Here is a 26143-nt window from a genome sequence, read left to right on the forward strand (position 1 = left end):
CTATTCATATTCCAATCTCTTCAATCAATTCAAATCAATGCATGGTTTCTAAGGTAATTTGGATTCCAGCAATTTCTGAAATTGCAAACTGGAGAGCTGCTGAATAAAAAGCTAAATAACTCATCATACTAAAAGTTAATTAAAGGTGAACAACCCCTTTAAGGTACCAGTGGGCTCAGGGCAAAGATCTTATAGGTGGGCCCTCCAGTGTCCCAATACATTTAACTACCCTGAAGCAGGTGAACTTCAATAACAAGTTGGACATGGAAGAAATGGTGTGTGCTTGCTGGTCAGCAGCCATTAGAGAAGACAAATGACAAAATGGTGTCACCTCAAGAAAAAAAAGGGGTCTGCCAACTCTGGAGGATGCTTATGTCAAAAGTTACAGCAAGGGCAAATTCTCATGCCCATTTGTCAAAACAGCCCTGATAATCATCTAATTTTCATCATCTTCAAAGTGTATGGCACCAATAAGCTTCACAGTAGTGGTGTGAGGGTTGACATAGAACAAAAGTTATACACAGAAGTAGCGTACAGAACGAGAAGATGCTGTTATGGGTTGTGAATGGGTCCTACAATGGCAACCTCTTGCAGTTTAAGGAGGGGTGCGGGTTAAGGTTTTGCTGGTTACGGTGGGGTGCGGGTTGAGTTTTTCCTGATTCGTACGTCATTACTGCACAGCACTAAATGATACTACAGACAGTGGTCTTATAATCCGTTATCCAGAACCCCATTATCCAGAATGCTCCAAATTACAGAAAGGCTATCTCCCATGGACTCTATTTTATCAAAATAATCCAGTTTTTAAAAATGATTTCCTTTTTCTCTGTAATAATAAAACACTACCTTGTACTTGATCCAAACTAATATATAACAGACTCAATAGTCTGTTTATTCAATGTTTACACGATTTTCTAGTCAACTTTAGGGATAAAGATCTAAATTAAGGAAAGATCCATTATCCGGAAAACCCCAGGTCCCAAGCATTCTGGATAACAGGTCCTATACCTATAGTAGGATTAGAGGGCCCTGCAGAACCCTACAATCTAAAGGGGTGGGGTATACCTGATACATACAATGCCACATACTCTCAATGTATGTCAAATCCACAAAATGTAAAATAGTCAAGAAAGACAACTTGCTATCCAAGCTCACAAAGCAGTCACTAGTGTGAAGTAGAATTTTATTTGCTCAGACTTTATTTCCAAAATTATATGCCATTAGTATTTGGCAAACCATCATATCTGTCTCAAAAAGTTTGCTCTTTGCACTATACCCCTAGCTTATACAAGACATTTTGCAATTTGTTGAGCTGTATTCCTCTGGCATTTGCATATATACATGTTTTAGGTGGACATTTCCATATTCCTATATTTTACACTATAGGAAAAAGATATATATCTTCAAGTAAATATATTTAATTGTACCTTCAGCAGAGATAGACTGACCATTGCTTTTCTATTCATAGGAAACATAAGCACAATTGCTACTGTATTCAGGAGGTTGTGAGAGGCTTAAGACAACCAGTTGGTGCAATGCATAGTGGAGATGGGTCACAACGACTATTCATACTGGAGAAGGAAGGCTACATAAAGATTCTTACACCTGAAGGAGATCTGATAAAGGAACCTTTCTTGGATGTACATAAAGTGGTCCAAAGTGGAATCAAGGTAAGATATTTGGAATTTGGAATATTTCATTTAGAAATTTTGGTGCTTTGTATGTTAGTAACTTAGTCCCATATGATATGGTTTATCAAGGTTCAAATAGTAAATTTGAAATTTTTCAGTGTCAAAATTTGAAAATTTGAATGTGAGCTTTATCACTCCTTGACCAAAGAAACAGTCCTAATTCAAATATTCGCCACCTAAAATCTGCTGAGTTCCTTTACAAGCCAATGACAGAGGTCAGTTGAGCCATTTGGAGATGTTAATAGTCTTCCTGGCATTCAAGTTTTTTTTTCAGGAGAAAAACGCAAATCGTACGAATCGAATACGATTTGAATTTTCAGGGCGAGCCATCGATCGAATATTAGACATTCAAATTTTTTCTTAAATGCCCTCTCAGTCAAGTATATTCTAATAAAAAAAAATTCCCATGAATTTGAAATTCAACCTTTGATAAATGGGCCTCTAGGTGTATTACACAAATGCATACATACTTTTGTGTAAGTAGATCTAAAATGAATTTAGCCTATACTGATATCAATGGGATATATATTTGCTAGTTAATGGTGCTTCTGTAGATGAAGAGGAGCAGCCTTTCAGCCTGAATGAGCAGAACAATGTAAAGGCAGCTATGCCTTGTATGCCCCCTCATATAGTATCTGTCAGTCACGAGCACTTTAACTTATAATTTGTACCAAATTCTTCTATTATCTTAATTTGATTTAATTGTCTTGTAAGTTTTTTTGATACATTTAAGTTTGCATACAGGAAAGGCAGTTCAGTGGCCAGTGGGCAGCCACCCCTTATGACCTCTTTTCATTTATGGTAAATTATGGTAAATACATATATGGCCAAAGACATAGTGTTGCAATCTTATACACTAAAAGCAGTCTGTAAGGCAGTGCTTTTCAACCCCATTTTTACTGAACTTAATATCACATGGTATCAGGATATGCATTGAATGACAAATGGATGAGTAATTCTGATTGATCCACTAGTTTATTTAACCGAAGCTTCTGTGCTTGATTTTTATTGTTGCTGCTTTGTTTGTTAATTCATGATTTTTTTCATATCTAAAAAAATATAGTTTTTAACATGAAATACAAATGTTGAAGATGGCATAATGCACTACCAAAAAAAGAATGTTATCAAGTGTAAACTAAAGTTAGGGACCATTATTTTGCCAGCACAATTTATTTATTCATTAGCCCTAATGACATTCTGCATCCCATAAATCTGTTACCTCATACTAATTTCCATTTGAAAGAAGCAGATATTCATAAAAAGTCAAGGAATTTGTAAAAAATAAGATCATTATGTGCCTCAATGCATTTTCTCCTGAGCTCAGATGTACATCAGCAGGTTAGTTCTCCAGCCAAATACTCTTCCCAGAATAGTCACAGAATTTTGCGATTTCGGGAATATTTACTAATCAAGAATAAATTTTGGAACATATTAGGTCATTGGTATAATTTAAGTGGGCAGCTCGCCAATGGATGCCCGTTAGCAGCTGCCTTTTTTGGCTGGCAAATAGTATGTTTACATTGTTCTCAAGTTAGTATCTATGGACTAGCCAACTTTTGCAACTTATGTACGATCTACATGCATTAAAGTGCATTGTTTGGTGAATCGCCTTAAAACAGTCAGTATATTCCAGTAGTCATTAATCTCCAGACTGAAAAGAGACCGAACAGCAATACTTTTAATGGCACAGCATTTCTATAACTGCTAGGTAATGCATTCACGGTGATATGTGCCATGTGTTAAATCTGTCAGCAACCTTCAGAATAAAGATCCATGTAATTTCACTTGCTTGTGTATGATCCCATGCCAGGTCTTTTGGTTTGGCTACAGCTGTCTTGGAATGATTATGTTAGGATATCTTTCTTTGCTGCAGAAAACACAACTGTATATAATACTAGTATAGCTAAGCAGTACATGGCACAGTGAAATGGGAGGCTTTTTGAGGATTATTGATTGTTTTTTTCTGATACATATGTGACATCATTTACAGCGGTGGGAGTTGTTCTTTAAATAGTTAAACAATTACTTATGTGTAAGGCTCACTTACAAACTTTGAAGAATAGCTGCAGGTCTTAGTGCTCCAAAATAGAGGGGAAAAATTTGTGTCTGGCCAGTGAATACAGTGCTGCCTGTGTTCGGCAATGCTTTATGCAGGAGAAGCCCTACCCATCCCCATACTTGTACATCATTATTTTAGACACACAATATAGGGAGCAGGCCCGGACTGGCAATCTGTGGGTTCTGCCAAATGCCAGAGGGGCTGCTGTATGATTCCATAGAAAGTTACCATATAGTGGGCTGGTAGGGGGCTGTTGGGCCTCTTTGTACTTGGAATGCCAGGGCCTATTTTGAATCCCAATCCAGGCCTGATAGGGAGTTTTGGTGGGCACAGGCTAGAGCCCTGCAGTGGGTATAGATGCAGCTCGGCGGTTCTGTGAGTTTGCAGGTTGGGCTGCTGGTCTTTTCAATAGTGAGTTTTACTCCTTTCCATTTGTTTTAAAAACTTTTTTCTGACCACGCCTACTTCTAATGATTTCACTTCCGGTCTACAATGACAGCACTTCCTGCTTCTTGATGGTCAGCGCGTCTTGGATCAGGTTGTGGATAAGACACTTGCGGGTCGGGTAGTGGGTTCAAGCGGGTATGGTTGCAAGTCTGGGTCGGGTTCGAATTTCAAAAATTGGTTCGGCGCAGGACTCTAGCACAGGCTGCAGAGGAGCCCTCTACCTAAAGCATGCTCTGTGGAGTAATGCTCTGCACCTCTGATGCATCACAGCCCCTACCACAATTCCAAAGTGAATGACCATTAAAGTAGCAGGCAAGGTTTTTGATAAATATTCCCTATTATATAGCCCCTACAGTCCACATCCCGAACCCCCACATATTCCTCAGTACAAAAAGTTGCTTGTCCATTGTCTAATAGACAGAGAATGCAGAGATATGCAGCATTAGCAGAAACATTTTGTGTCACTTACAGTATACAGAAGATACGCATCTTTTTATATAGTAAAAACCATGTGGTTAAGGAGGGGAAAACGAAATACAGGGGCTTGGGAATCAAAGAAATGAGCATGTGCAGACCTATGACATGGAGTACTGCACATGCTCCTTGCTCAGAGTAGTGGGCAAGACACTGAAAGGGAAAGGGGCTGATTTCACCCAGGTTGAATGGCAGAACTGCCATTCATAAGCTAAACTTGTTGGGATCAATATACTTGGAGAACTACGTGTTAAACAGTCTTTATTATTATCCTTATTGAAAAATACACTTACCTTGTCCTTTAAGGGGTGCAATACTTGCAGCAGGATCGAGTACAAAATAAGGCCCTGTGTCTTCTTATCATCTTATTGGATTTTTAAATAGTTTGAGTGCTCCAAATTTTTTTAACCTATGACAACCAGTTAGCAGATATTGTTGAAAGTAGACATCTATTTAGTTGCCACAGACAGCTAGAACTTGAGGCTGATATTACACTACCCCTCTGTTACTTCACAGTAAAGTATAAGGGTCCAGAATCATTTAACCCATGAGCCACACTCTGGTTTAAAAGTGTTGAAGAACCAGGCAAACAAGAAATAAGGGCTATTTGGTAGCACCATAGGGACTGCCAGCCTATAGGGGCACTGGGAGCAATATCAAAGGGGGTGAAGAGCAGCATATTATTCGTGAGCTACTGGTTGGCCACATTTTGAATCAGCTACAGCTTAATTGAGAATTTTCAAGACTAACCTTTGCTCTTCATGCCAGGTACTGAATATACTTGCACATAAGCAACTCTGCATTCCAGCACATTCCAGCCTTACGAGATTTACATTTTCACTACTTTGTGTTACATTTACTTACTTACATGATGTACATACTTACACATTACAACTGTGTTTCTTTGTACTATGCTTTTCTAAAGATTTGCAACAATTGCAACACTTTCTATGAATCTAGCCAACAGTGAATTTGAGATGAATTAGTTGTAATAGTTTCTGGGCTCATGAGTCACTTTACAGCTCCTAGTCCTTAGCTTTTTGCAGAATGAGCATTCTAATACAGGAATGTGCCAACAGATTATCTTTTGGACTGGTGCTGCCTGCCTCAATTATTGCCTTTGATACAACTGAATGCCTTATGGCCATGTCAGGGAAGGAAAATAACATTTTTGAGGAGACTAATAAAAAAGAAGGCTTTTCATCTGAAAATGTTTAATTATATATACATATATAATAGAGAGTCTAAATTTTTATTATTATTCTCCACCTATGATCCATGCTATAAAAATGTAATCCTTTCCTCACATGACTCTGTTATTACTGTACTGTGATTGAAGCAATGATTACAATGACTTTGAAATGTAAGTGCTAATGTTATTCTTGGGCATTCCAAAAAAATATGCCTATTGTCACAAATAAAGTAATGTTATTCTACAGCCTGAACCTGGTTACCAAGTACACTTAGACAGTTTGTCAGATATTCTCTAGTGTGGGAAAATAATTATAATGGGGGAGAGTGGAATATCTAAGAGCATGAATCCGTACTCTTATTCTTCAACCTTTTTCTACATGATACTGGATCTTTGCTGTGATAAACAGCAGCATCATTGGAGGGCATTGGGATACAAAGGGAAAATGCTCTATTCACACAATATAAAAGCTCATATTGCAATCAAATCCAACTCTCAGTGGTTTTTGTGAAAGTCTTAATGACTATAGCAAGAGCAGGAGCACAGAATGGTTAAGAGGACAGAAATTGGGGGTTGGGGGGGAGAATAGAGCCTTTTCACCTAGTAGCCAAGATTCCCAGATGAACAAAACATGTTCCCTTCTGCTGATGCTGGTCCCATTGTCTTAGATTTCAGGATCTGGGAAAGTAGATAATAGTTCACTGGTTTACATACACATGTGTATATTTCAGTGTTCTCTGTTTCCTCAAGAGGAATCCCAAGGAGCCAATTAACCTAACGTGTTCCCAAACAATTCTCTGTTTGGAAAGAATAATTTTCAGTGTGGGTGTTCGCTGAAATTGTATGCCTCATACCCTGTTATTACTGAAATGTGTGCTGCGCTCTCGAGAGTGCCAGCGTCTTTTCTTATGGACTGTATAGATTATAGCTGTATCCCACACACAGTGCAAGATAATCCCTGTTTTGATTTTGTTAGGCATACAAATCCTTTTTGAACGTTTAGTAATTTAAAAAATGTAGAAATCCCATCTGTATCTTGAACTGCGACGTGTAAACATAAATTGCTTAATTTCAGTGTTTTAATTAGTGATTTATTTGGCTGAAACAGTAGTGTGGCATGTTTAAAGAACTTAGAAAAAAAGCTCTACACTGAATTCAGCCTCTGTAATACCATACTAAAAGTGTTTTACTTACTGAACGGCTTGTCTATTTAAACACAATAAATACAGTCTCATGCTAATTGCATTTGCAAAAGCCTTGCTTATCACTGAGATTTGTTGTTCTTGGCAGTTGGCTATATTTCAAGACTTGAAAGACTTTAAAGAATAAAATAATATGTAAATGAAACATGTGATTAACCCATAGCGTAAGTGCAAGTCCGTTTACTGTAATATCCCGCTCATGTATATGAAACTGAATGTATGGACGGAGCAGCAACAAAACATAAATGGTGTATTTAACAACCATTGAACATAAAACTAGCAAACGAGAAAACCACAGTTGCTTGGCTAAACAGCCCCGAGCAACACCATTATTTAGTTACAAGAAGATATACAGTATATACAGATGTAGTTCAGCTTCTCAATAGCAGCAATGATCCAGGACTTCAAACTTGTCACAGGGGTTCACCAGGGGGTGTCTGCAACTCTCACGTGCTCAGTGGGCTCTCAAGTAGCTGTTGAGAAGCTAAGCTTAGGGGTTGTCGCAAATTAACAAGCAGAAAATTAGGTTTTCCTGCAATATAAGCTGGTGCTACAAGGCTGATTATTAAATTCTGATGCTAGTTGCACTGGATTCTGTCCTGCCATGTAATAATTGTCATATTAATTACTAATCAGCCTTATATTGTGATATTTATATTCTATATGTTTTGTATATTGTGAGTGGGTCCCTAAGCTGAGTAAGTGACAACAGCACAGAGCATGTGCAGTGAATCAGCAGAAAAGAAGATTTGGAGCTACTGGGGCATCTTTGGAGACACAGATCTTTACTGCTAATGTGCTGTGGTTGCCTTGGGCCGAAACATAATGTGCAGCATTTATTGCCTACTTCTTTAGTTAAGCTTTGTTCTTTAAGATTTAAACATATAGTCCTTGACAACAACATTTTCCTACTTTGAGCCAACAGTTTGGAGAAGGTTCCTTCCTGGTTCATATACAAAGCTAGGTCCAGACTGGGATTTTTGAGAAGGGAATGGTGGACTTTCCAGAGCTCTGACCGCAACCCAGATGAACTCCATTGAGATGAATTAAACTAACTGCAAATCTGATCTCCTAAATCAGTCACTCACTAATGCTCTAGTGACTGAATGGAAGTAAATCCAAGAAAAATGTTTTATCTCTCATTTCAATATGCAAATTCAGTTCAGTATTCAGCAGAATCCCAATCTTAGCTGAGGAGTGCACATTTAACTAAACCCAATAATGATAGATTGGCTGCATCATTAGCAATTATACCAAAAACTACTTTAGCTCTACTGTGAATGTGAATAGGAAACATTAATTTATATTATTATAATTAGCAGCATTTATATCGCCGGTCATCTACAACTAAAAGAAAAAAAGAATGGGCTTTTACTTTAGTCCTACTGTTATAAAATGCTATGTCTACCAATGAAATGTAGGTGCGCCATAGCCAATGTGCCTGCTCTTGTGGAAAGACTCATTCATAGATAAGAAACAACAGAAAATGTCTTAACTTCAAAACCAGTGTGAAAACAAGGGTAAGAAATACAGATATTTTGAGTAAAGGGCCACTCAGTGGAAGTTTATTCAACATATAGGAATAGGTATGGTTCTCACCTTGCCTCGTTGCTTTAAGGACCTTGTGTGCACTATACACCTTCTTCATCAGCTGGGCTCTCTCATTGACAGTTCTTAGCTTTTTATCACTATGACTTGTCATCGAAGGAGGCAACCCCCCCAATAAGACATCAGCCTGAATCACCATTTGAATGTGATACCAATAAAGTCTCACTAAAATAGTTGTGAATCTACAGTATGGCATTTATTTATTCATTTAGATTCCAATTTCAGCTATTAATTGGAATTTGTTTACATATTTTGGATTTTTTTGCTATTGCTTACTTTTACAATTGAAGGTATGTTTTTGCTAAATGAAATCCATTGTTTATTGCTTTAGTCTAAGGGTTTACATTTCCATTTGCATGCCAGTCTATTTTTAGAGTTTTTAAAAAAAACTTGTGTTATTTACAGTGTCCATTTATTTTTAAATGTGTATATAATTACATTTGTTGTTACATATGCCATTAGTTTGCATAACTTGGTCACCTGGTGTGTTTTTAATTTCTGGCCTGCCCCGAGCCTGTGTTTATCCACTTGTAATCAACCTATGATTTAGTTCAGCTTTTACTATTTTGGTGGTTGTGGTTACCTCCAACATTTGTAGTTTTGTGTCATAGAAGTGTGTAAATCCTTGACACAGGTGTTGTTGCATCTATGTAGTATACAGAAGGATTTAATCATTGCCCTATGTGTTCTAAGATTGTTTAAGTTAAATAGTTTTTTTAAAAAAAAAACCTCTTCAACACTAAAAAAACACAAATAAAAACTGGAACATACACACTGGAACCATTATTTCCTTGCAGTTATGGTTAGTCCACTAAGAGCTGTTGGTCTGTAGGATGCATTAGAAATAAATGGGCCCAGCAGAGGGTATTTTGCCCTGCCAGCAGCAGGGGCATGTTGTGTAAATAGGCAAGGGAGCTGAGACAGACTGTTTTGCACAAGCACCAGTTGTTTAGGTGAAGGGAAAGGAGGGGGGCTGTCCTATTGGGGTGAAATTCAAAGTGAAAAATACTTTACTGGTACAGAAGCTCTCCCATTGAAGCAGTGATGATATGGATGATAACGTTAAAACAATGGAATGGAAACACAGGGACAGAGATAGGCTACATGTTTATAACAGGTGGATAAGGAGAGGAGAATGAAGGAAAGGGCCAAAAAAAACCCACACACACCCATCATTCAATGACAGCACTTCACTAGAGAATATATAAATGTATATATTGATACAGATAGTCATGGGCAGTTTACACACAGGGATAGAGTTGTTAAAGTCCTTTACCCCTTCAGATTACAACATTTTTGAGGCAGCTGCAAATGTAAAATGAAGCAAATATGCAGAGCATGTCACATCCTGGCTATAACGATTTGTGCATATAAGAAGGTTATGAGCTTTCACTAATGATCCATTTGATTTAGAACATATGTTCTTAGAGTTTATCTGAAGTTGGGGAGCTGGAAAATTAATAAGTTATGTTACAGACACCTAATAATGCTAGTTAGGTGATACAAATAAGAAGTGTTGTAATACGAGATTGTGTTTTTCATTTCTATATAGAGACATCATCAGAAGTAGGGTTGATTTAATTAATTAAAAACAAAATGCATTCCTTAATTTGCCTTTTTCTCTTGGTAAGAGTCCTGGAGACCTGAAGTATGAAACGTGATATTTAAATAGCAGACTTCTGGTTGAATTTGAATATTGTTAATAGGGACACAGTTCAGTCTCACTTAATGGATGAGAATAGCATATTTTGACAGTATTTTGACAGTATCCACAGCTGGCACAGCTGTAAAATATACTGTTCTGTAGACCGGAGGATATATTCACAGCACTATAATGGCAAATAAGGTCACTCAGCTGTGGCACCAACTTGTTGACTCCTAATAGGACTGGGGCTCTGGCTCCAGAATGTTGGCATTAAATGGACCTTCTTCAGAAGGCCCCTGGAACATCACCATAGTTACCTTGTTTTTTCTATGTGTAATTGATACCCTCGTCAAGAGATCTCACTGTTTTGTATCCTGGGGGTATATTTTTTGGCCTACATTCTTTAACTAGAATGCTACACAGTTTGACATTAGCCTAATGACTAAGTGTGAAGATGTCCATTTAGACATTGCCTTATTAATAAATACATGGCAAGCTGCTGTACTTGTTGGGACATCCAGATTGCACCAGATAAACATCGTTTACACACACGCAGTACACATGGTTGTGAGTTCTCTATTTATGATTCCCAGAAAAATGTGTTCCTTCTTCTGCATGGGGATGTTCATATTAGTAACTGTGGCTTGAGTAGACAGATGTATGTAACCTTTGTGTAACTTGAATAGTTTCTGCATTTTCTTTTAAATCATAATTAGTTTTGATTGATTTTCACTATAGAAAAAACTGAAATATGACATCTGTTACAGAGTTATGTCTTTCCCTGCAGTGATATTGCAGCAGATGCACTTATAGGTCTTAAACTTCAGTTACTTTAATATCACGCTTATGTTTTGTTGCAGTCTCTCACATAAAAGTTATTTATGTATATGTATTTTTATAATGCTATTATGTATTGTACTGCAAGGAAAGGGATAGTTCCACTGCATATGTAGTATAGACATCTAAACACTATATACGAGGGTTTTTTTATCAAAGGTCGAGTTGTATTCATAGAGAATTTGAGTTTTCAACAGTATTTTTTAGCCCAAAATCAATTTGATTTATACCCGACCCTGGAAATAGCTCAAATCTGAAAATACACCATCTAAAACCTATCGAGGTCTCAATAGCAGGGGTCCTTTGAATCATTTGAAGATGTTATTAGCCTTCATGATGTTCAAGTTTTTTTTCAGTGTGTTTCGCACAAAAACTCGATCAATTTGATCAATCAAAAACTAGATCAATCAGATTGTTGGGTTTCTCAACTTGAAATTCACTGATTTGAGTTTTTTACATTAGAGATTTTTCTTGAAATCATTCCAGTTGTGAGTTTATTCAAGGTTTAAAAACGCTCACAAAGCTCTAAAACTCGACCTTTGATAAATAACCCCCTTAATCTTAAAGATTTTGCCCGGCATAGTTATGGTACTGAGTAGCTGAGGAAATAAAGTGGAGGAACGAGCACTACTTGTAAGTGTTGCCGCCGACATGCACATATTCTCTTGTATTAGGAACAGATTAAATTCTTCCACATAAATAATAATCATAGAGTTTTGAGAATCCAGCAAAGCATTCATCAAAACCCACAAGCTGTTGGCTGTGACCCACATATGCTGCTCTTATATATAATGTTAGTAATAGGTAATAAGTCATTTCCACTACATTAAAAAATCATTTGGATTACAAAAAGAGAAACGAGTTCTAAGCATTAACTCTGACTTCTGAAAGTAAATATGAAATTACAAAAGTTCATTACCTGACACTAATTGCATAAGATCCCTAGGTTTAAACCCGGGGATCTTTAAAAACATTAATCAAGTGACCTTTTAATGATGGATGAAATCTGGGACCATAAAGGGAAAAGCACACAAGGAAGTTTTAAGTGTTTTGTCTTACAGCGATTAGTAGCTCTGTGACTTGGTACCAAATACTCAAAATCTCCCCCACTCACTTGTATGGCAATTGACTGTCTGTACAGGCTCACTTGCTTGTCATGCAGTTGTTTCTTTGATTGTGTTCGAGTAAGAATTGCCTGACTAGCACATCCAATGTTGTTTGCAGGCAAAAGGTGGTAATTGCCTCAAGAGGAAACTTCGGACGACTTCGGAAATCGAAGCACTGAGAGTGCATCGGCGCTGGCGTTTTGTCATTTTAGCAGGCGGCAAGCAGGGGAAGGCAGTTCGGGGAGATTGTCGCCCCGCAGAAGACTAAGCCCTGTAATGATGACAATTATCAATAGTATTCTAAGGTCGAGACATATGTAACTAAACTGTTAAACAATATAGGGGTATTTGATGCTTGCCAGCACAGTTGGGGTTGTGCAAGTGTTCCCCCGTTTGGGGAAAAAAATTATTAAAGGTACTAGTTGTTATTGTATAGCTGTGCTTGGCGCCTCCCTGTCCAAGCCACCTCCTATTCTAAATTGACTGTGCTTTGGAGCTAACAGCACCTCCAGTGTTCCCCCAGCGGCCTTTGTATATTGGTGCAGTGCACTCATGTCTATATACAAGTGTATCTAAATTTCAGATACCAAGGTCAACAGAGATGAATTTATAGCTAGAGCACATATGATGTAGACACTGTGCTGTGTTCTACAGTGTATTCAGACATCTGCGATTGCATTGAATATATTCAGCATTAGAGCAATGACATGAACGCTGTCAAGGAAATTAAAAGGCATTTTTACCCCCAATAACATAGTGCATTAAAACTGACATGCTGCGTTCTGGAAAAGGAGAGGTGCTATACAATTCCAATAAAAATTAAGCTTTAAGTGGTTTAAGAGCATTATTGGAACCTGAACCATTTGTTGAAATCCCTAACCAATTAACGACCATGATGACATTTTTATTGTGCAGCTCAAATAATTGATACCATTACTAGAGGAACTGGAGGAGACAGGTTTAACCCAGTGGACAGCCATGGGGCGAATAAACACATAATAACTGTTACAATGAGTAGTGATTTGTTATCAAATATTTGCATTTAGGAGAAGTCTTATAGATACACATATTTAATTCAGTGTCATTTTATAGATGCTCTATAGTTAAGGCAAGATAATCTTTATGCCGGTCTTTGCATATAAACATGCCCAGTAATGTCTCACTGGAATCCTAAACAAACGTGGTGCAATACAGTTTTAAAGATTCACCACATCTTATTGTGGCACTTAATTATAGGTGATATTGCAAAGATTTTTTTCTTAAATGTTTAACCTACAGGTCATTCATATACAGGGTAAGAAGGGTGTACACAGATGCCAGCAGTAACGTAACCAGGCCTAACTATTACAGGACATATTCAATTTTGTTCCCACCCTAGTGGAATATTCATTTGAGCAATATGCTAGTAATCAGATGATTGCTTTTAGGCTGGTGACCAGTGAATGCTAAATGCTAATTCTTCAGTTTCAGTTTACTCCACATTCAGGAATTTTTTAAACAAGTGTAGTTCAGGAACTACTGGAATTATAGGTTGGAGATTCCTAGTGGACATATTAACCATAAGGGTGTATTCACTTACCTAGATGCAAAATGAATTTTTAAAAGACTTTTTTTCCCCACAAGGCAGCATTTATACCCTGAAGTCCATCATTGCGGATGCAAATGGCCAATTCTGTTGACACAGTCGCAGTATTTTTCAGTTGAGTTGTTTTCAACTTGTTCACCAGACTTTTTTCCATTGCTTTCCATCTTTTTTTTGTGTTTTTTTGTTTTTTGCAAAATTGAAGCTTAAAGTGTAATGTTCATGTCTCTGGTGTTTCAGTCAGTCAGTCAGTATGATTCAGGTGCAGATTCTGAACTGCTACAATTTGTTACATTAGTTGATACCTGAAAACAACTATATTGGTAAAAGTGTTTGAAAAATATACATGTATAGGTTGCCATTTGCCCCGGGCCACAACTCCTAAAACTCCCTCCATATTTCAGCTACTTAGAAAAGAACCAAACATTCTTGATAAAAATATACCATCAGATGGTTTATATTCTTACAGGTGACCTATTAAAAAATCTTTTTAAAATGGCATATACATATCAATAAATATTGCAGTTTGACATCTTTAATCTTGAGCTGCCATTTTGTGATATTATGGGGGTTATGTATCAAAGGTCAAATTTTAGTGCTATTTGAGATTTTTAAAGCTTGAATGAACTTGAATGGTTTCTAATTTAAGAGAAAACTCGAATGAGTTTGAGGTTAACAACCCGAAAACTCGAATCGATCAAGTTTTCATCAGAAGAAAAATTTTAAAAACACTCGAGCATCATGAAGGCTATTAACATCAAATATTTCTTCAAACCTCTGCCATTGACTCATGACCATGACAGGTTTTAGATGCTGTATTTTCGGATTCAAGCTATTTCCAGCTTCGGGATATAACAAATCTCGACAAATTTGCTCCAAAAAGCTTGACCAGATAAATTCAAGGTTTAGTAAATAACCCCCAAAGTATTTTGCATCATGTGATTTATTTTATAGAGTGCATCCTTATTCATTCAAGTTGGCACCTGTTGGTCACATGCCAGCTCTAAATATACAAGGAAGGCATATCAATCTAAACAAGTAACTGGAAAATGTTAAATGAACATTTGCTTTTTTATATGAATATGTCTGGCCAGCTGCCTTACCTGCTGGAAAACAGTACAAACAATATTTGGATCTTCTGTTACAATATCTTGTTTTTTACCATCAGTATTCCTTCAGACCAGTCGGTACCCTAGTTACACCCATTTCCTCGTGGATCTTGTGGCCTCACTGTCCTATAGTTCCACATGTCAACAGGAGCATTGTCACTGGCTGTGCAATTTCAGTTTAGGATTTTATAGCTGATCAGGCAAATGGTTTAATATGAGGTGTGTAATACCTGTAAAGTTTTAATCTCTGTCACAGCTGCATCAATTAATATTGTTTCTTACTAATTAAGTGCTAGGTACTGGGCTAAAAAACATGCTTTCCACACATCATTATTAGAGTTCAGACATCTGTTTTGCCACATTCCCCGGCCTGTTCAGTTTGGAACCCTGACCCACAGAGGCCAAAGGTCACTGGCCTCCGGAAGGTGAAGCAATATGGCTATCATGCTCATCAGTCCTGTTTGCCATCACACAGGGGCTAAATTGTGTTCTCTGAGTGGCCTAGGACTATTAATCACACTAATTCATTTAACCCCTACAGTGCTAAAGAGCCTGAAGCACCAGGCTATTATTGGTCTGCCTTAAATAAAGAAGTCTGGCACATAGGAAGAAGGATAATGGCTATTTAGTATTATGGTGCACTTGCACTGTGGGGTTTATAGCACAGCATATGAGGCTGCTTTATAATAGGCTAAGTGCAAAATATAAATCAGCCCAGTCGTTCCCCACAATGCACCATTTTTGTCTTAGAATTCCAGCATTAATGCACCCACCACAACATTTAGGTGCAATTTCTTCTAGAGCGTGGTCCGTATTGTAAATGGCACAAAAATTGCAACTGCAACATTGTGAGCAATATGCAAGCTGAACATTCATTTAAGTGGACTTCAGTGGCGCTTGAATCAGCAGACACACACCAAAAGGAGACCAGAGCAAGCAGTTGTTAAGAGGTATCTTGTTGGCACCAAGACATGCACGAGGTTTGCTTCCATCCGGCTCATAATCAGGGCATGGGCACATCAACAGAACTGTCATAATGCTGAGGTGGCCATTCCTGTATGGGTACTACTGACAGTTTACACAGATTCATAGCCCAGAGTAGATAATAGCCCCAAATTGCACAATTTATGCCCGAATCATAACTATTCCAGTTTAAATACCATTACAACCCCACAGGTAATTCCAAAACATCCCATATATGATGACAAATTCACAAAACGATAAGCCCCTCATTTGATAACACAGGTACTGTACAGTACATCTTTTACCATTGGAGAGTGCATAGCTGCCAATCAGCAGTACGTTTTTTTCCACTCTAGACCGGTTCCAATAATAAAAGTAAATATTGGTACAACCAGTCTGCTTACTATTAGTCCAGTTTGATTATACATATGAATGGCCAAATTACAATGACCTGACAATTTAGTCTACCTGCTGATTAGACAAATAACCCGCTCTGAATCAGGTCATCAGTCATCCTCATTTTCCATTTTGCCATCAACTGTGGAGCGATATAGTTTGTTTCTTCAGGGCAGGGATTATCAACTTCCTGTAAACCAGATCCAAGCAATTTTTTAAGCTTTGCCATTGCCTCGCCATGTCCTGTTACTTCTCAAGAAAGCCCCCTTTCTCCACCCCCATATATAAATATGAGCGACATCCATAAAATAGATTGGACATACTGTAAATTTGTCTGCACTGTAGACATACAAATATTTGTACACCTTCTAGTGCTTTGACATAAATTCAGATCTGTACCTGTGGGTATGGGGTAAATTGATCACATTTACACTGTGGCAATGGGCCAGCTCTTCTGTTTGTTTTATGATGTGATGTGCAGCACATTGAAATTTCTGTGTATTATTTAAAGAAGAGTTGGCTTCCCATAGCTGACAGTCTTCAGCAGGCACAAGCTATGTTTAGGCACAATGATACATAGACTAAACCTTGCTTGCACTGTTTAAATAAATTGAATGAACGTTTTAACGCAGGCCGTTGGTACATAGTTGGCAGAAGCAAGCCTGCACCCAGGTGTGACAGTGATTTACTGACAAAATGCTCTTTATAGGTGAGCTGACGGGATTTGGTGCAATAAGCTGGACATATTTTTGAATCAACATCGTTGTGTGAAAATTTTCTCTAATATCACTTATTATCACACTCTTTTTTGTTTCTCATATTGGAAAACTGGCATGTGCCTTATGAGACACTGGTAATGTTCCACTGAAGGGTTTCACTGATCTTGTATGGTGAGAAATAAATACTTTTCTGTGACATTTTTCTATTTTTCTATATCATGTGTCAGTTGAATAAAAATTCAGCATGTTGCATTAAAAAGTGCAATGAAATGCATCTTGCTATAAGTCATCTGTTCATCTGTAAAAGCTCTGACACACAGGCATTTCACCCTGCGGAGGACATCTTCTGCGTTCCACTGCAGAATGGGCTGCATTTCCCTACATTGGAATGCAGGAGACATCCACTGCAGGGGAATGCAGGGCAAAATACCTGCGTATAAGAGCCCTAAGTGCCCTTAGCCTTTGTACCTAATACAGAAAGAGCTGCAACTGTCCAATAAACAGTAGCAACAAATGCATGACTCCTTCCTCCAGTGATCAGTGTCACATGAAGTAACTGTGCACCATATTATTGCCCATGGGGCCCATATACAAAGTACTACCCATTGAAATAATCATAGCAACAGTTAAAAGTTAGCGGTTACTGAGCACTGTTATATATATATATATATATATATATATATATATATATATATATATATATATATATATATATATATATGAGGACTTAGTATGTTATACAGTTTTGTTTCACAGAGGCCACCCATTTAGACTAGAGAACTTTTATTTGAAGCAACGTAGGGGGTTCTTCACTGTCAGTGAGGTTGTGGAATGGACTGCAAGGTGATGTTGTGATGGCTGATTTAGTTAATGCCAAGAATGGCTTGGATGATTTTTAGGACAGACATCATATCAAAGGCTATTGTGATACTAAGCTCTATAGTTAGTACAGATATGGGTATATATAATTTATGTGAAAGTATGGAGGGGTGTGTGTATGGATGCTGGGTTTTCATTTTGAGGGGTTGAACTTGATGGACTTTGTCTTTTTTCAACCCAATTTAACTATGTAACTTATTCTGGGGCACCTGCGAGCTTTGTAACTTGCTCAGGGTCAATAGATGCTCAGGTCCTTATGAATTCAGCTTCATAGCTAGAACTCTTAAAGTGATACTGACACATGCCTGCTTTTTTACAGGAGTGTGTTGATATCTATAGCCAAATGCCTAATTTGTACATTTATAATTATATAATAAATATGGAATCAACCAGATCAGGAGAAAAAATAACTTTTGATCCAAGCAATAGTGTAATAAGAGCATGCATAGCTTCCTGGCCTGGGATTTTAATGCTATAGAGCAGTGATCACCAACACCTTGTATGTTGCTCTCAATGGCTTCAAAGCTGGTATTTATTTTTGAATTTCAGGCTTGGAGGCAAGTTTTGTTTGCATAAAAGCCAGGTGTTCTGCCAAATATAGATACTCCAGTAGACTGCCAGTCTACATAGGGGCTACCAAATACCTAAGTGCTATGGAATGTGATCCTACAATCGCCCTTGGTAACTCAGGCAAGGTATTTGCGGACCACCTTCACGATCAGGGTATTCCATGGGTACCTGACCCAATGCAAGATTCTCTCTGGAGGAATCAGTTCTGTATGTTGAATATAATAAAATATGCTTTAAATCATCCAGCTCCCAGAGGGTATACTAATAGTCTTGCATACAAAAGGCATCAGTAAACTATCTGCCATGCTGTCTGACTCAACAGGGTTGCTTTACAAGTTCCCATGTATAACAAACCTCAAGGCATTTCACAGAATACCACTATTACATTTAGTGAACCCTTGGCCCTTAGCCAATTGGCTGCACAAGTATGGATGCTGAGCTGAGTCTTCCATGTTGTCAGTGAAGAGGGAAAGCCAAATGAACAGTTATACAACAGTTTTGAGATGTTTGAGTGTATAAGTTGCTGCACACAGGAGATTGTACATCAGACATATAGACAGAATACTGAATATTTTTGGTGGGGCTCCAGTTGATAATTAAAGTATTGTAGTATTATTCCACTCACAATGCAAATGGAGACTGTGACTGTGTAAAAACACATATGGCTAGCATTTTAAGCATGATGAGTGAAATTTTTCTCCCACACGCTCACAATGAAAACATAGGAGTTTACAGTTGGCATACCCACTGATGTGTATAATTTGCAAGTGAAATTTATACATGTTGAACAACATTAAGAGGCACCTGTCACATGAATATAACACAGGGAGGACACAACTTGTGTGGTATAAAACTTTTTTTTACAAGGCACAGACATGTTTGACATCTCATGTTATAAGTCACTCACACTGTTATTACTTAAATGTTCATCTTAAAACTGGCAGTTGGACAAAAATGATTCTGTTCCAGTGTTGACTTTTTAATGTTATAATAAAAATATATACAGCGCGCTGTAGCTCTGCTTCTCCATAGCAAAGTCTGAAAGTTGCGCTGTGTTTAACAATTTAACATTGAACCACCCTTACCATAGCTATCAAACCAACCTGTAGCTTTAGCTTTCATGCATCTGGGGTCACATAAGCATTTCAGTATTTCATTAATTGATTGGTGCAGCGTTAAGTCAGACCTTATTCTATACCACACAGCTCCTTATGAACCACCAAATGGTTTTAACACCCTACTGTTCCATTGCCATTAAAGAAAGAAACACACTAGACACTAGCCTGATGGAAATGAAAGGCTATTATAAGTATTAAAAATTCTGAAACACGTTAACATGAACAAACCAGGAATGCTTGTCTAGAGGACTCAGGAATACTATTTCTTTCTTTGGTACCAAGTGCTGTGCCAGCCACTGTTACTCAATGTCCTTGACTGAAATATACTAGCATTGGCTGTTGTACAGAGGGCTATTTATTTACTTGTAAAGAAACTACCAAACTGCTTAATCTCATTTACAAGTACAAGTGCAGCGTACTGTGATATTTCAGGTGTAATTTTCTTGCCACTCTACCCCCCAAACAATTCCTGCATAATTGCAGCCGTTAGGTGGCGATGTGTCTGATGCAATTGCTGCCGATGCATTAAAAATACAAAATACAGTTCTGTGTGCTTCGTGGTGAACTGGAATGACATGTTGAGTCTATTGACACAGGCCACCATCAGAACCCTGAAGCTACTGACACCTGATACTAATAAATTTCATAACGAACAAGCACTCAGCACAATTATGCTGAAGTGCAAGGAGGCATTTATTACGCATTGTTTTGGGAAGCAATAACATTTTAATGTGTCATTTGGGCATTGCAGTAACCTTGCTTTATTCAACATAAACCCATAACCAGTTAATTTTTTGTATTTTAGATAATTTTCTGGTAATTCATCAGAAACATTGATTACTCATAAAATGATGTCTTTATTTTCATACTTTCACTTATTAGATTTTAAATATAAGCCCCATCGTTACGTTAAGCCTTAAATTCCATTTATTTCTGTTTATACTTTTCCCTTTTGAAATGCTAACATTTTTGGAACAATTTCTGGAGATTCCAGTAGCCCTGGCATGGAAGGATGATATCAGAAACGCATTAATCTTGGCTTTAAAGCACAGGTGGACACTCTATGTTTGTAACTGTTCCTGAAATACCAAGTGAAGAAAATACCAAAATAAGAGTATGCTTTGCCAAAATAATCACTATTCTGGAAAGGCTGCAAACTGGTGTAAAAAGAAAATACTAAAAATGAAATAATTGAAAAAAGATCTCTAGACAACTGATGCACAATTATAATACCCTTTCAGGTACAGCATAGTTTCCTCCTACATCCAGTAATATGCTAATACCGTATGATTTTGTTTAGAATGGTCTCACTACATTATTGTGCATGCCGAGCTGTTTCCATGAAAACCTAGGAAAAATTTCAATAAACTTTGAACTCATAATTCTTGTATCTTCAATCCATTGACATATGCTTATATACAGAAATTTTACGACATTCCCACTTCATCAGGCAGTAAAATCTACTCACAGGAGGATGGCTGTATATTCACATGAAACTCTTTTTACATATTTTTATGTCCAACGTGAATTTCTTTAGCTGCTGAAATACAATTCCTAGCACTGAAATATTTAGCATTTGGCTCTAATCTCACATTTTGATAAATCTGACCTCTGTAGTTATGGTTCATGTGGTAGGCTGTAAGGATGGTCCAACCAAATTTCAACTTTTAGGCACGCCTTCATGAACTTCTTGGAGGTGATGAAGAATTCCAAAAGAGCTTTATTTCACATTAGTTAAAACATATGACGCGTTTTGTGTGCTCCCACACGTAGTCATAAACTGTAAGCATGGACATAACCAATGTATACCTTAGAGTGACTGATAAGGGCCTGGACCATCCTTGACCTGCTTAACAACTTAACTAATCTTAAATAAAGTTTTTGAAAAAGCCCCTTCCAAGAGCTTTTGTTATTGTTTCAATATTATCTTGGTGTAGATGCATGGTAAGTGGTATGTTATCAGCAATAGGTGCCTTCTCAAGTATAGCCCCAGCCTGTTGCAGAAACTGAAGTTATAAAAGAAATGAAAGCAAATGCTCAGACTGTATTACATTCCAGTGGGCGTTCCAGAACGTGTGACTGCTCAGGGCATGGACTGTGTTTGAACTCATGATGTGCATAAGGGGAACCTCTCATGCCTTATAATATCACTGTCAGTGGGGGCCAATCTGAAGACATAGATGCTCTTGGAGCTACCAGAGGATACGTTGTAGGCATGTGTGTTCCTTGTTGGGTTGCCAAACTAAGTTGGCATAGCCATCCATAGTAGATTGCATAGCAGATTATTTCTACAGCAATTGCTTATGAAACTTTAGTTACCATCTACTTTGTCACCATACTATGTTTTATATAGTATTTCTCTTCTCTAGTTGGAACATGTTTACATGGATACAAGTGTTGCCCTGGTTTCTTAAACATGAAAAACTATCTTTCTGGGCAGATTTGTCTTATATCATTTCAGGTCAAACCAAATTAAACTCTGAACATTTTCTGTTCATAGCAGGGTCGCAAAGGGATGTAATAAACCTGTGCAAAATCTATTGCACAAGTACGTAATTTATAAGATGACGAATACCTACACTAACAACTTTGTGCCGTTCTTAAATTAATAAATGCTTTTAGTTGAACAAAACAGCAGGACATAATTTGCAGGAAATCCATCTGCCACAGAATAATCAAGAGTTTACAGATTTTATGGGTTCTCTGCTAAGGGGGTAAATAAATACACCTGCAGCCCATAATTTGTATATAAACTCCAGCCAGAGGATATTAACACATAATTATAATTCCATGAGCTGCCATAACTTGCAACTCCAAAAAAAAGAATCCACATTTTGTCTTATTCAGGGCCATCGTTAGATGTAGTAGGGACCAGCGCAAAACAGAACTTGCGTGGCAGTGAAGTGGAAGTGAACATAAACTCTGGACATGCACAGTTTTATCTCCATTCAGCATTCCAGCAGTTGCAATTGGCTTATGGCAGTATTCACACAATTCCACCATATAGCAAATGCATGTACAAACACCAACGTGGCCCTTAATGTTTAATATATTATGAAAATTGAAATATACTTATTTCAAACGGGAATGGTCAGCACATAATGGCAAGAACCTGGTGCATATATCCTTCAGGTGTAATCTGTAAAGGTTTGTTATCTAGCTGTAGCCAGTTTCTAACATTCCAACAGGTAGGCCTAATTATTCGGCATGTTTAGCTTAACAAGTTTGTAGCCACTTTCTCCCTTTACCGATTAATGTTGCAGTGATGTTTGTAACACTTTTCCTCAGCTGTCTTATACCCTAGATCTGAAGTCTGTGCGCAATAAAAACCCCTTGGCCACCAGAAGCAAGAAGGTGTGACTCAGCCATGATTTAATTCACAAAATTATTACAGCAGTATGTAATGCTTCTCTGAAGTTTACCCTGTTTTCGTAGCTGGTTTTTATTAGTTGCAGGGGTGTGCATGTGACTTTTGCGATTGTGTGCGGTGATGCATTGGGAGATTGGAACAAGAAAGGTAGAAAAATATTAAACTACATGGATTTGGATTCTGCACTGCAGTAAAACCCACTTTGAAGTCGGTTGCCAAATTAAAGTTTCTGATAATGGAAATAGAGTATATAAGGGGGACTAGATGACACTTTCCCACATTTAACTTTATATCAGCATACCTTTATAAATGAATGTGCAAAGAAACATCCTTGTGTGCCATTAGTCTAACAAAAAGTGCCACGGTTTTAGTCCCATATCCCTTGTTATTTTTATCATTTGCAGACTGCACGTCCCCAGATGGTGCATTTCAGCTCAGAGAATCCCCTGCTACTTCACTGCTGGGAATTATAGTTCAGAAAGCAGCCCGAGAAGCACAAGTTCACATCTACTTCATACACAAGCAGTTTTATTGATGTAGCAAATGGCTAAACTTTATTAGAAGCCTTGCTAATGTAATCTTTTTAACGAAGGTGTTCATTTACCAAACAGGAAAAACCACTAAATATTATTCAAGACTGAGGAATGGAAAGCTTCATGGATGAAGTCGTACACTACAAATATTATTTGTACTTAAAGATTTAAAAAAAAAAAAGTTATGGTAATGACATCATATTTAAGACTTGCTTTTATTAGCTTTTACTCTAAAATGCTAGACTAAAGCTGTTATAGCCAGGGTCCCAAGATATCCAAGCATCCAAGTTTTCAATTCATGTTGTTAGTAAAACACAAATATAGTTTTTCATAGACATCAAATGTTCTTGATTAGGGTATAACTAAGATGATACAGTTACTATAAGCTTGTAAAAAAGGGGAAATGACCAGTGTTTTATTTATTAGGTTTTACACTGCTTGGTTTGGCACAAAGACATATTTCGTTAATTGAATATTTTTTCTTACCTGTAGTTTCATTTTTAGGGCTACAGAAAGAAGAAAAAAAAGATAAAGGCAGCAAAGGAGAAAATAGTTATATTACTTTTTTTTATTATGTATGGGGCGGGGTTGCTCTGGGGACGGAGTATTTAACATGAGCACATGCTGCAGGTGCAGAGCTCCCAGTATTTTTGTAAGCCATTGCTCATGATGATGGTAAGAGGGCCAGCCAGTGAGTAGGGCATGTAAAGTGTGTGTGGCCTTAAGAAACCTAAGGGCAGACTGTTTGGCCATAGTAAGATAGTAGGTGCCCCAATAAGTGAGTGTTAGGCCACAGACTTTACTGAGATACTTGAATGTTTTATTTTAGAGAGAGTGAAGTAGCAGTCTGCAGCACCAGGGACAGTGTTGGTGGCTTCTGTATTTCTAGTATTCTCAAGATTTATACCATTCCCTATGCCAAAAGCATTTTAAATACTGCAGTGTATTCATTTCCCATCTAAAGTGTATTTGTGTTACCCCCCAGAAACAACTGAATTGTCTTAAAAACCTCTTTAGTTGATAAGACAAAAAGAGAAACTTAGGCACAGGTCAGTCGGTAGGATCAGTGTAATTTGGCACCCTTGTTTGTTCTGGTAACAGAGGGGCTAATCAATCAATAATGTGTAACCAGCATCAGCATTTTGCAATATAAATCTAATATTTTTATTTCATATTGATATTTCTTTTCCTTATTTCCTATACACAAAACATTTCCAATTAAACCTAGTTGTGTTTAAAGGGGTCTCCCGCCTAAAAACAGTTTTTGCATAATAAAAAAAAGTGTAAGTCCTAAGCAACTCTCCAGTGACATTACAAATTGCAGTGGTTTTAAATGTATTTGTAAATGTAATTCCAGCTGAAAGCAGTATTTGTTCATCCAGTTCTGTTCTTTGGTTCCGACTTTGAAACTCTGTAGAGTCAGAGCCAGGAATGCAGAGAATATAAACAAGACCATATTGCTTTCAACTGCAATTACATTTGCAAACAGAATTAAAACCAATGAAAATGTAGAATTAATGTGTACTGGAAAGCTGCTTAGAATTACATTTTCTTTCGTTGGTGGAGGAGCCCTTTAAGCCCACAACACTGGCACATATATTGTAGTATCTTAGCAAACATTTCACTCTTACCTTCTGCATATTCATTCCAGCGTGCTCCCTGTTTATTGTAATTCCAACTCTTTGTTAGCATTATAAAGTACTTGGAATGCATTGTCCAATCAGAATACACGCCAAGCTGACACACCCCCAAACTCTTGGTACAAAGGTGCAGAACAGTTCTATTATGGGATAGCCAGAATCTTTGTCCATCCACAGATTTACTTGACAGTCGAATCACCTAAAAAGGTAACTGCTTTTCTGACATCCAAATTGGAGCACACAAATTTTGCAAGCTAGAGTAACAGTATGCATGCTGCCAAAGGCATCTCTAAAGTGAATTTGTGTGTGCAACATGTGCCCCCCCATACATTGGCTTTGTGTGTGTGGCTTCTGATTCATACACTTGATACAGAACTTGCTTCAGCTCTTGAGGCTGTTCTCCAGAATATTTTGTTTTTTTTTATAATAGCCTCAGACACAAGTGTTCCAGGGACTTTGTATATTTTAAACACAACTGATTGTCTGTACTGAAACCGCACAGGGTAAATCCTTATAGCTTAGGTCAAATTGCTATTCGTTTTCTGAAGGCTCATTAGCTCCCAGCAATGATGAAACACTCATAAGTATCAGTAAGGGTCACCAATAGGCACAGTTGACATATACTATCTTTGCATACACAATTCCATGGTACAGATGAAAAGAAATAGGCATGATTTTACTAGTAAAAATTTTACTTTTGGTCACCAGCGACCAAAGAAAGAAGCCATAACTTCAGCACCCTCCAGGATACCTTTAAAAGCTATTTTTTTGTTAATACGTGCATTTGAAGCATAAACTCGCCACACTTAACACATTAAAAACACATAATACCTTTACCATCAATAGAATCTATACTGGGAACTCCTAGCTCACACTAAATACAAATTGTCACACCAGCATCCAAGCTATTTTTTGAGATACGTAGAAAACAGGGAAGCTTATATTATCTCATCTTTACCGCAATTTTTAGATTAGTTCATTTTTCATGATATGTCCAGTCCAG

The 26143-nt window shown here is 37.5% G+C and overlaps 1 protein-coding gene across 2 annotated transcripts in view; it reads left to right on the forward strand.

The window, feature by feature from the left end:
• The window catches only part of hhip.L (hedgehog interacting protein L homeolog), an 84750-nt gene that overhangs the window by 24184 nt on the left and 34423 nt on the right, over positions 1-26143 (forward strand). For both annotated transcript variants that reach the window (XM_018268346.2, NM_001086936.1), the window contains 1 exon segment: positions 1469-1670. In XM_018268346.2, coding sequence (XP_018123835.1) covers positions 1469-1670 — 202 coding nt within the window.

This window comes from Xenopus laevis, chromosome 1L (genome assembly GCF_017654675.1).
Source record: "Xenopus laevis strain J_2021 chromosome 1L, Xenopus_laevis_v10.1, whole genome shotgun sequence".
Taxonomy (NCBI): Eukaryota; Metazoa; Chordata; class Amphibia; order Anura; family Pipidae; genus Xenopus; species Xenopus laevis.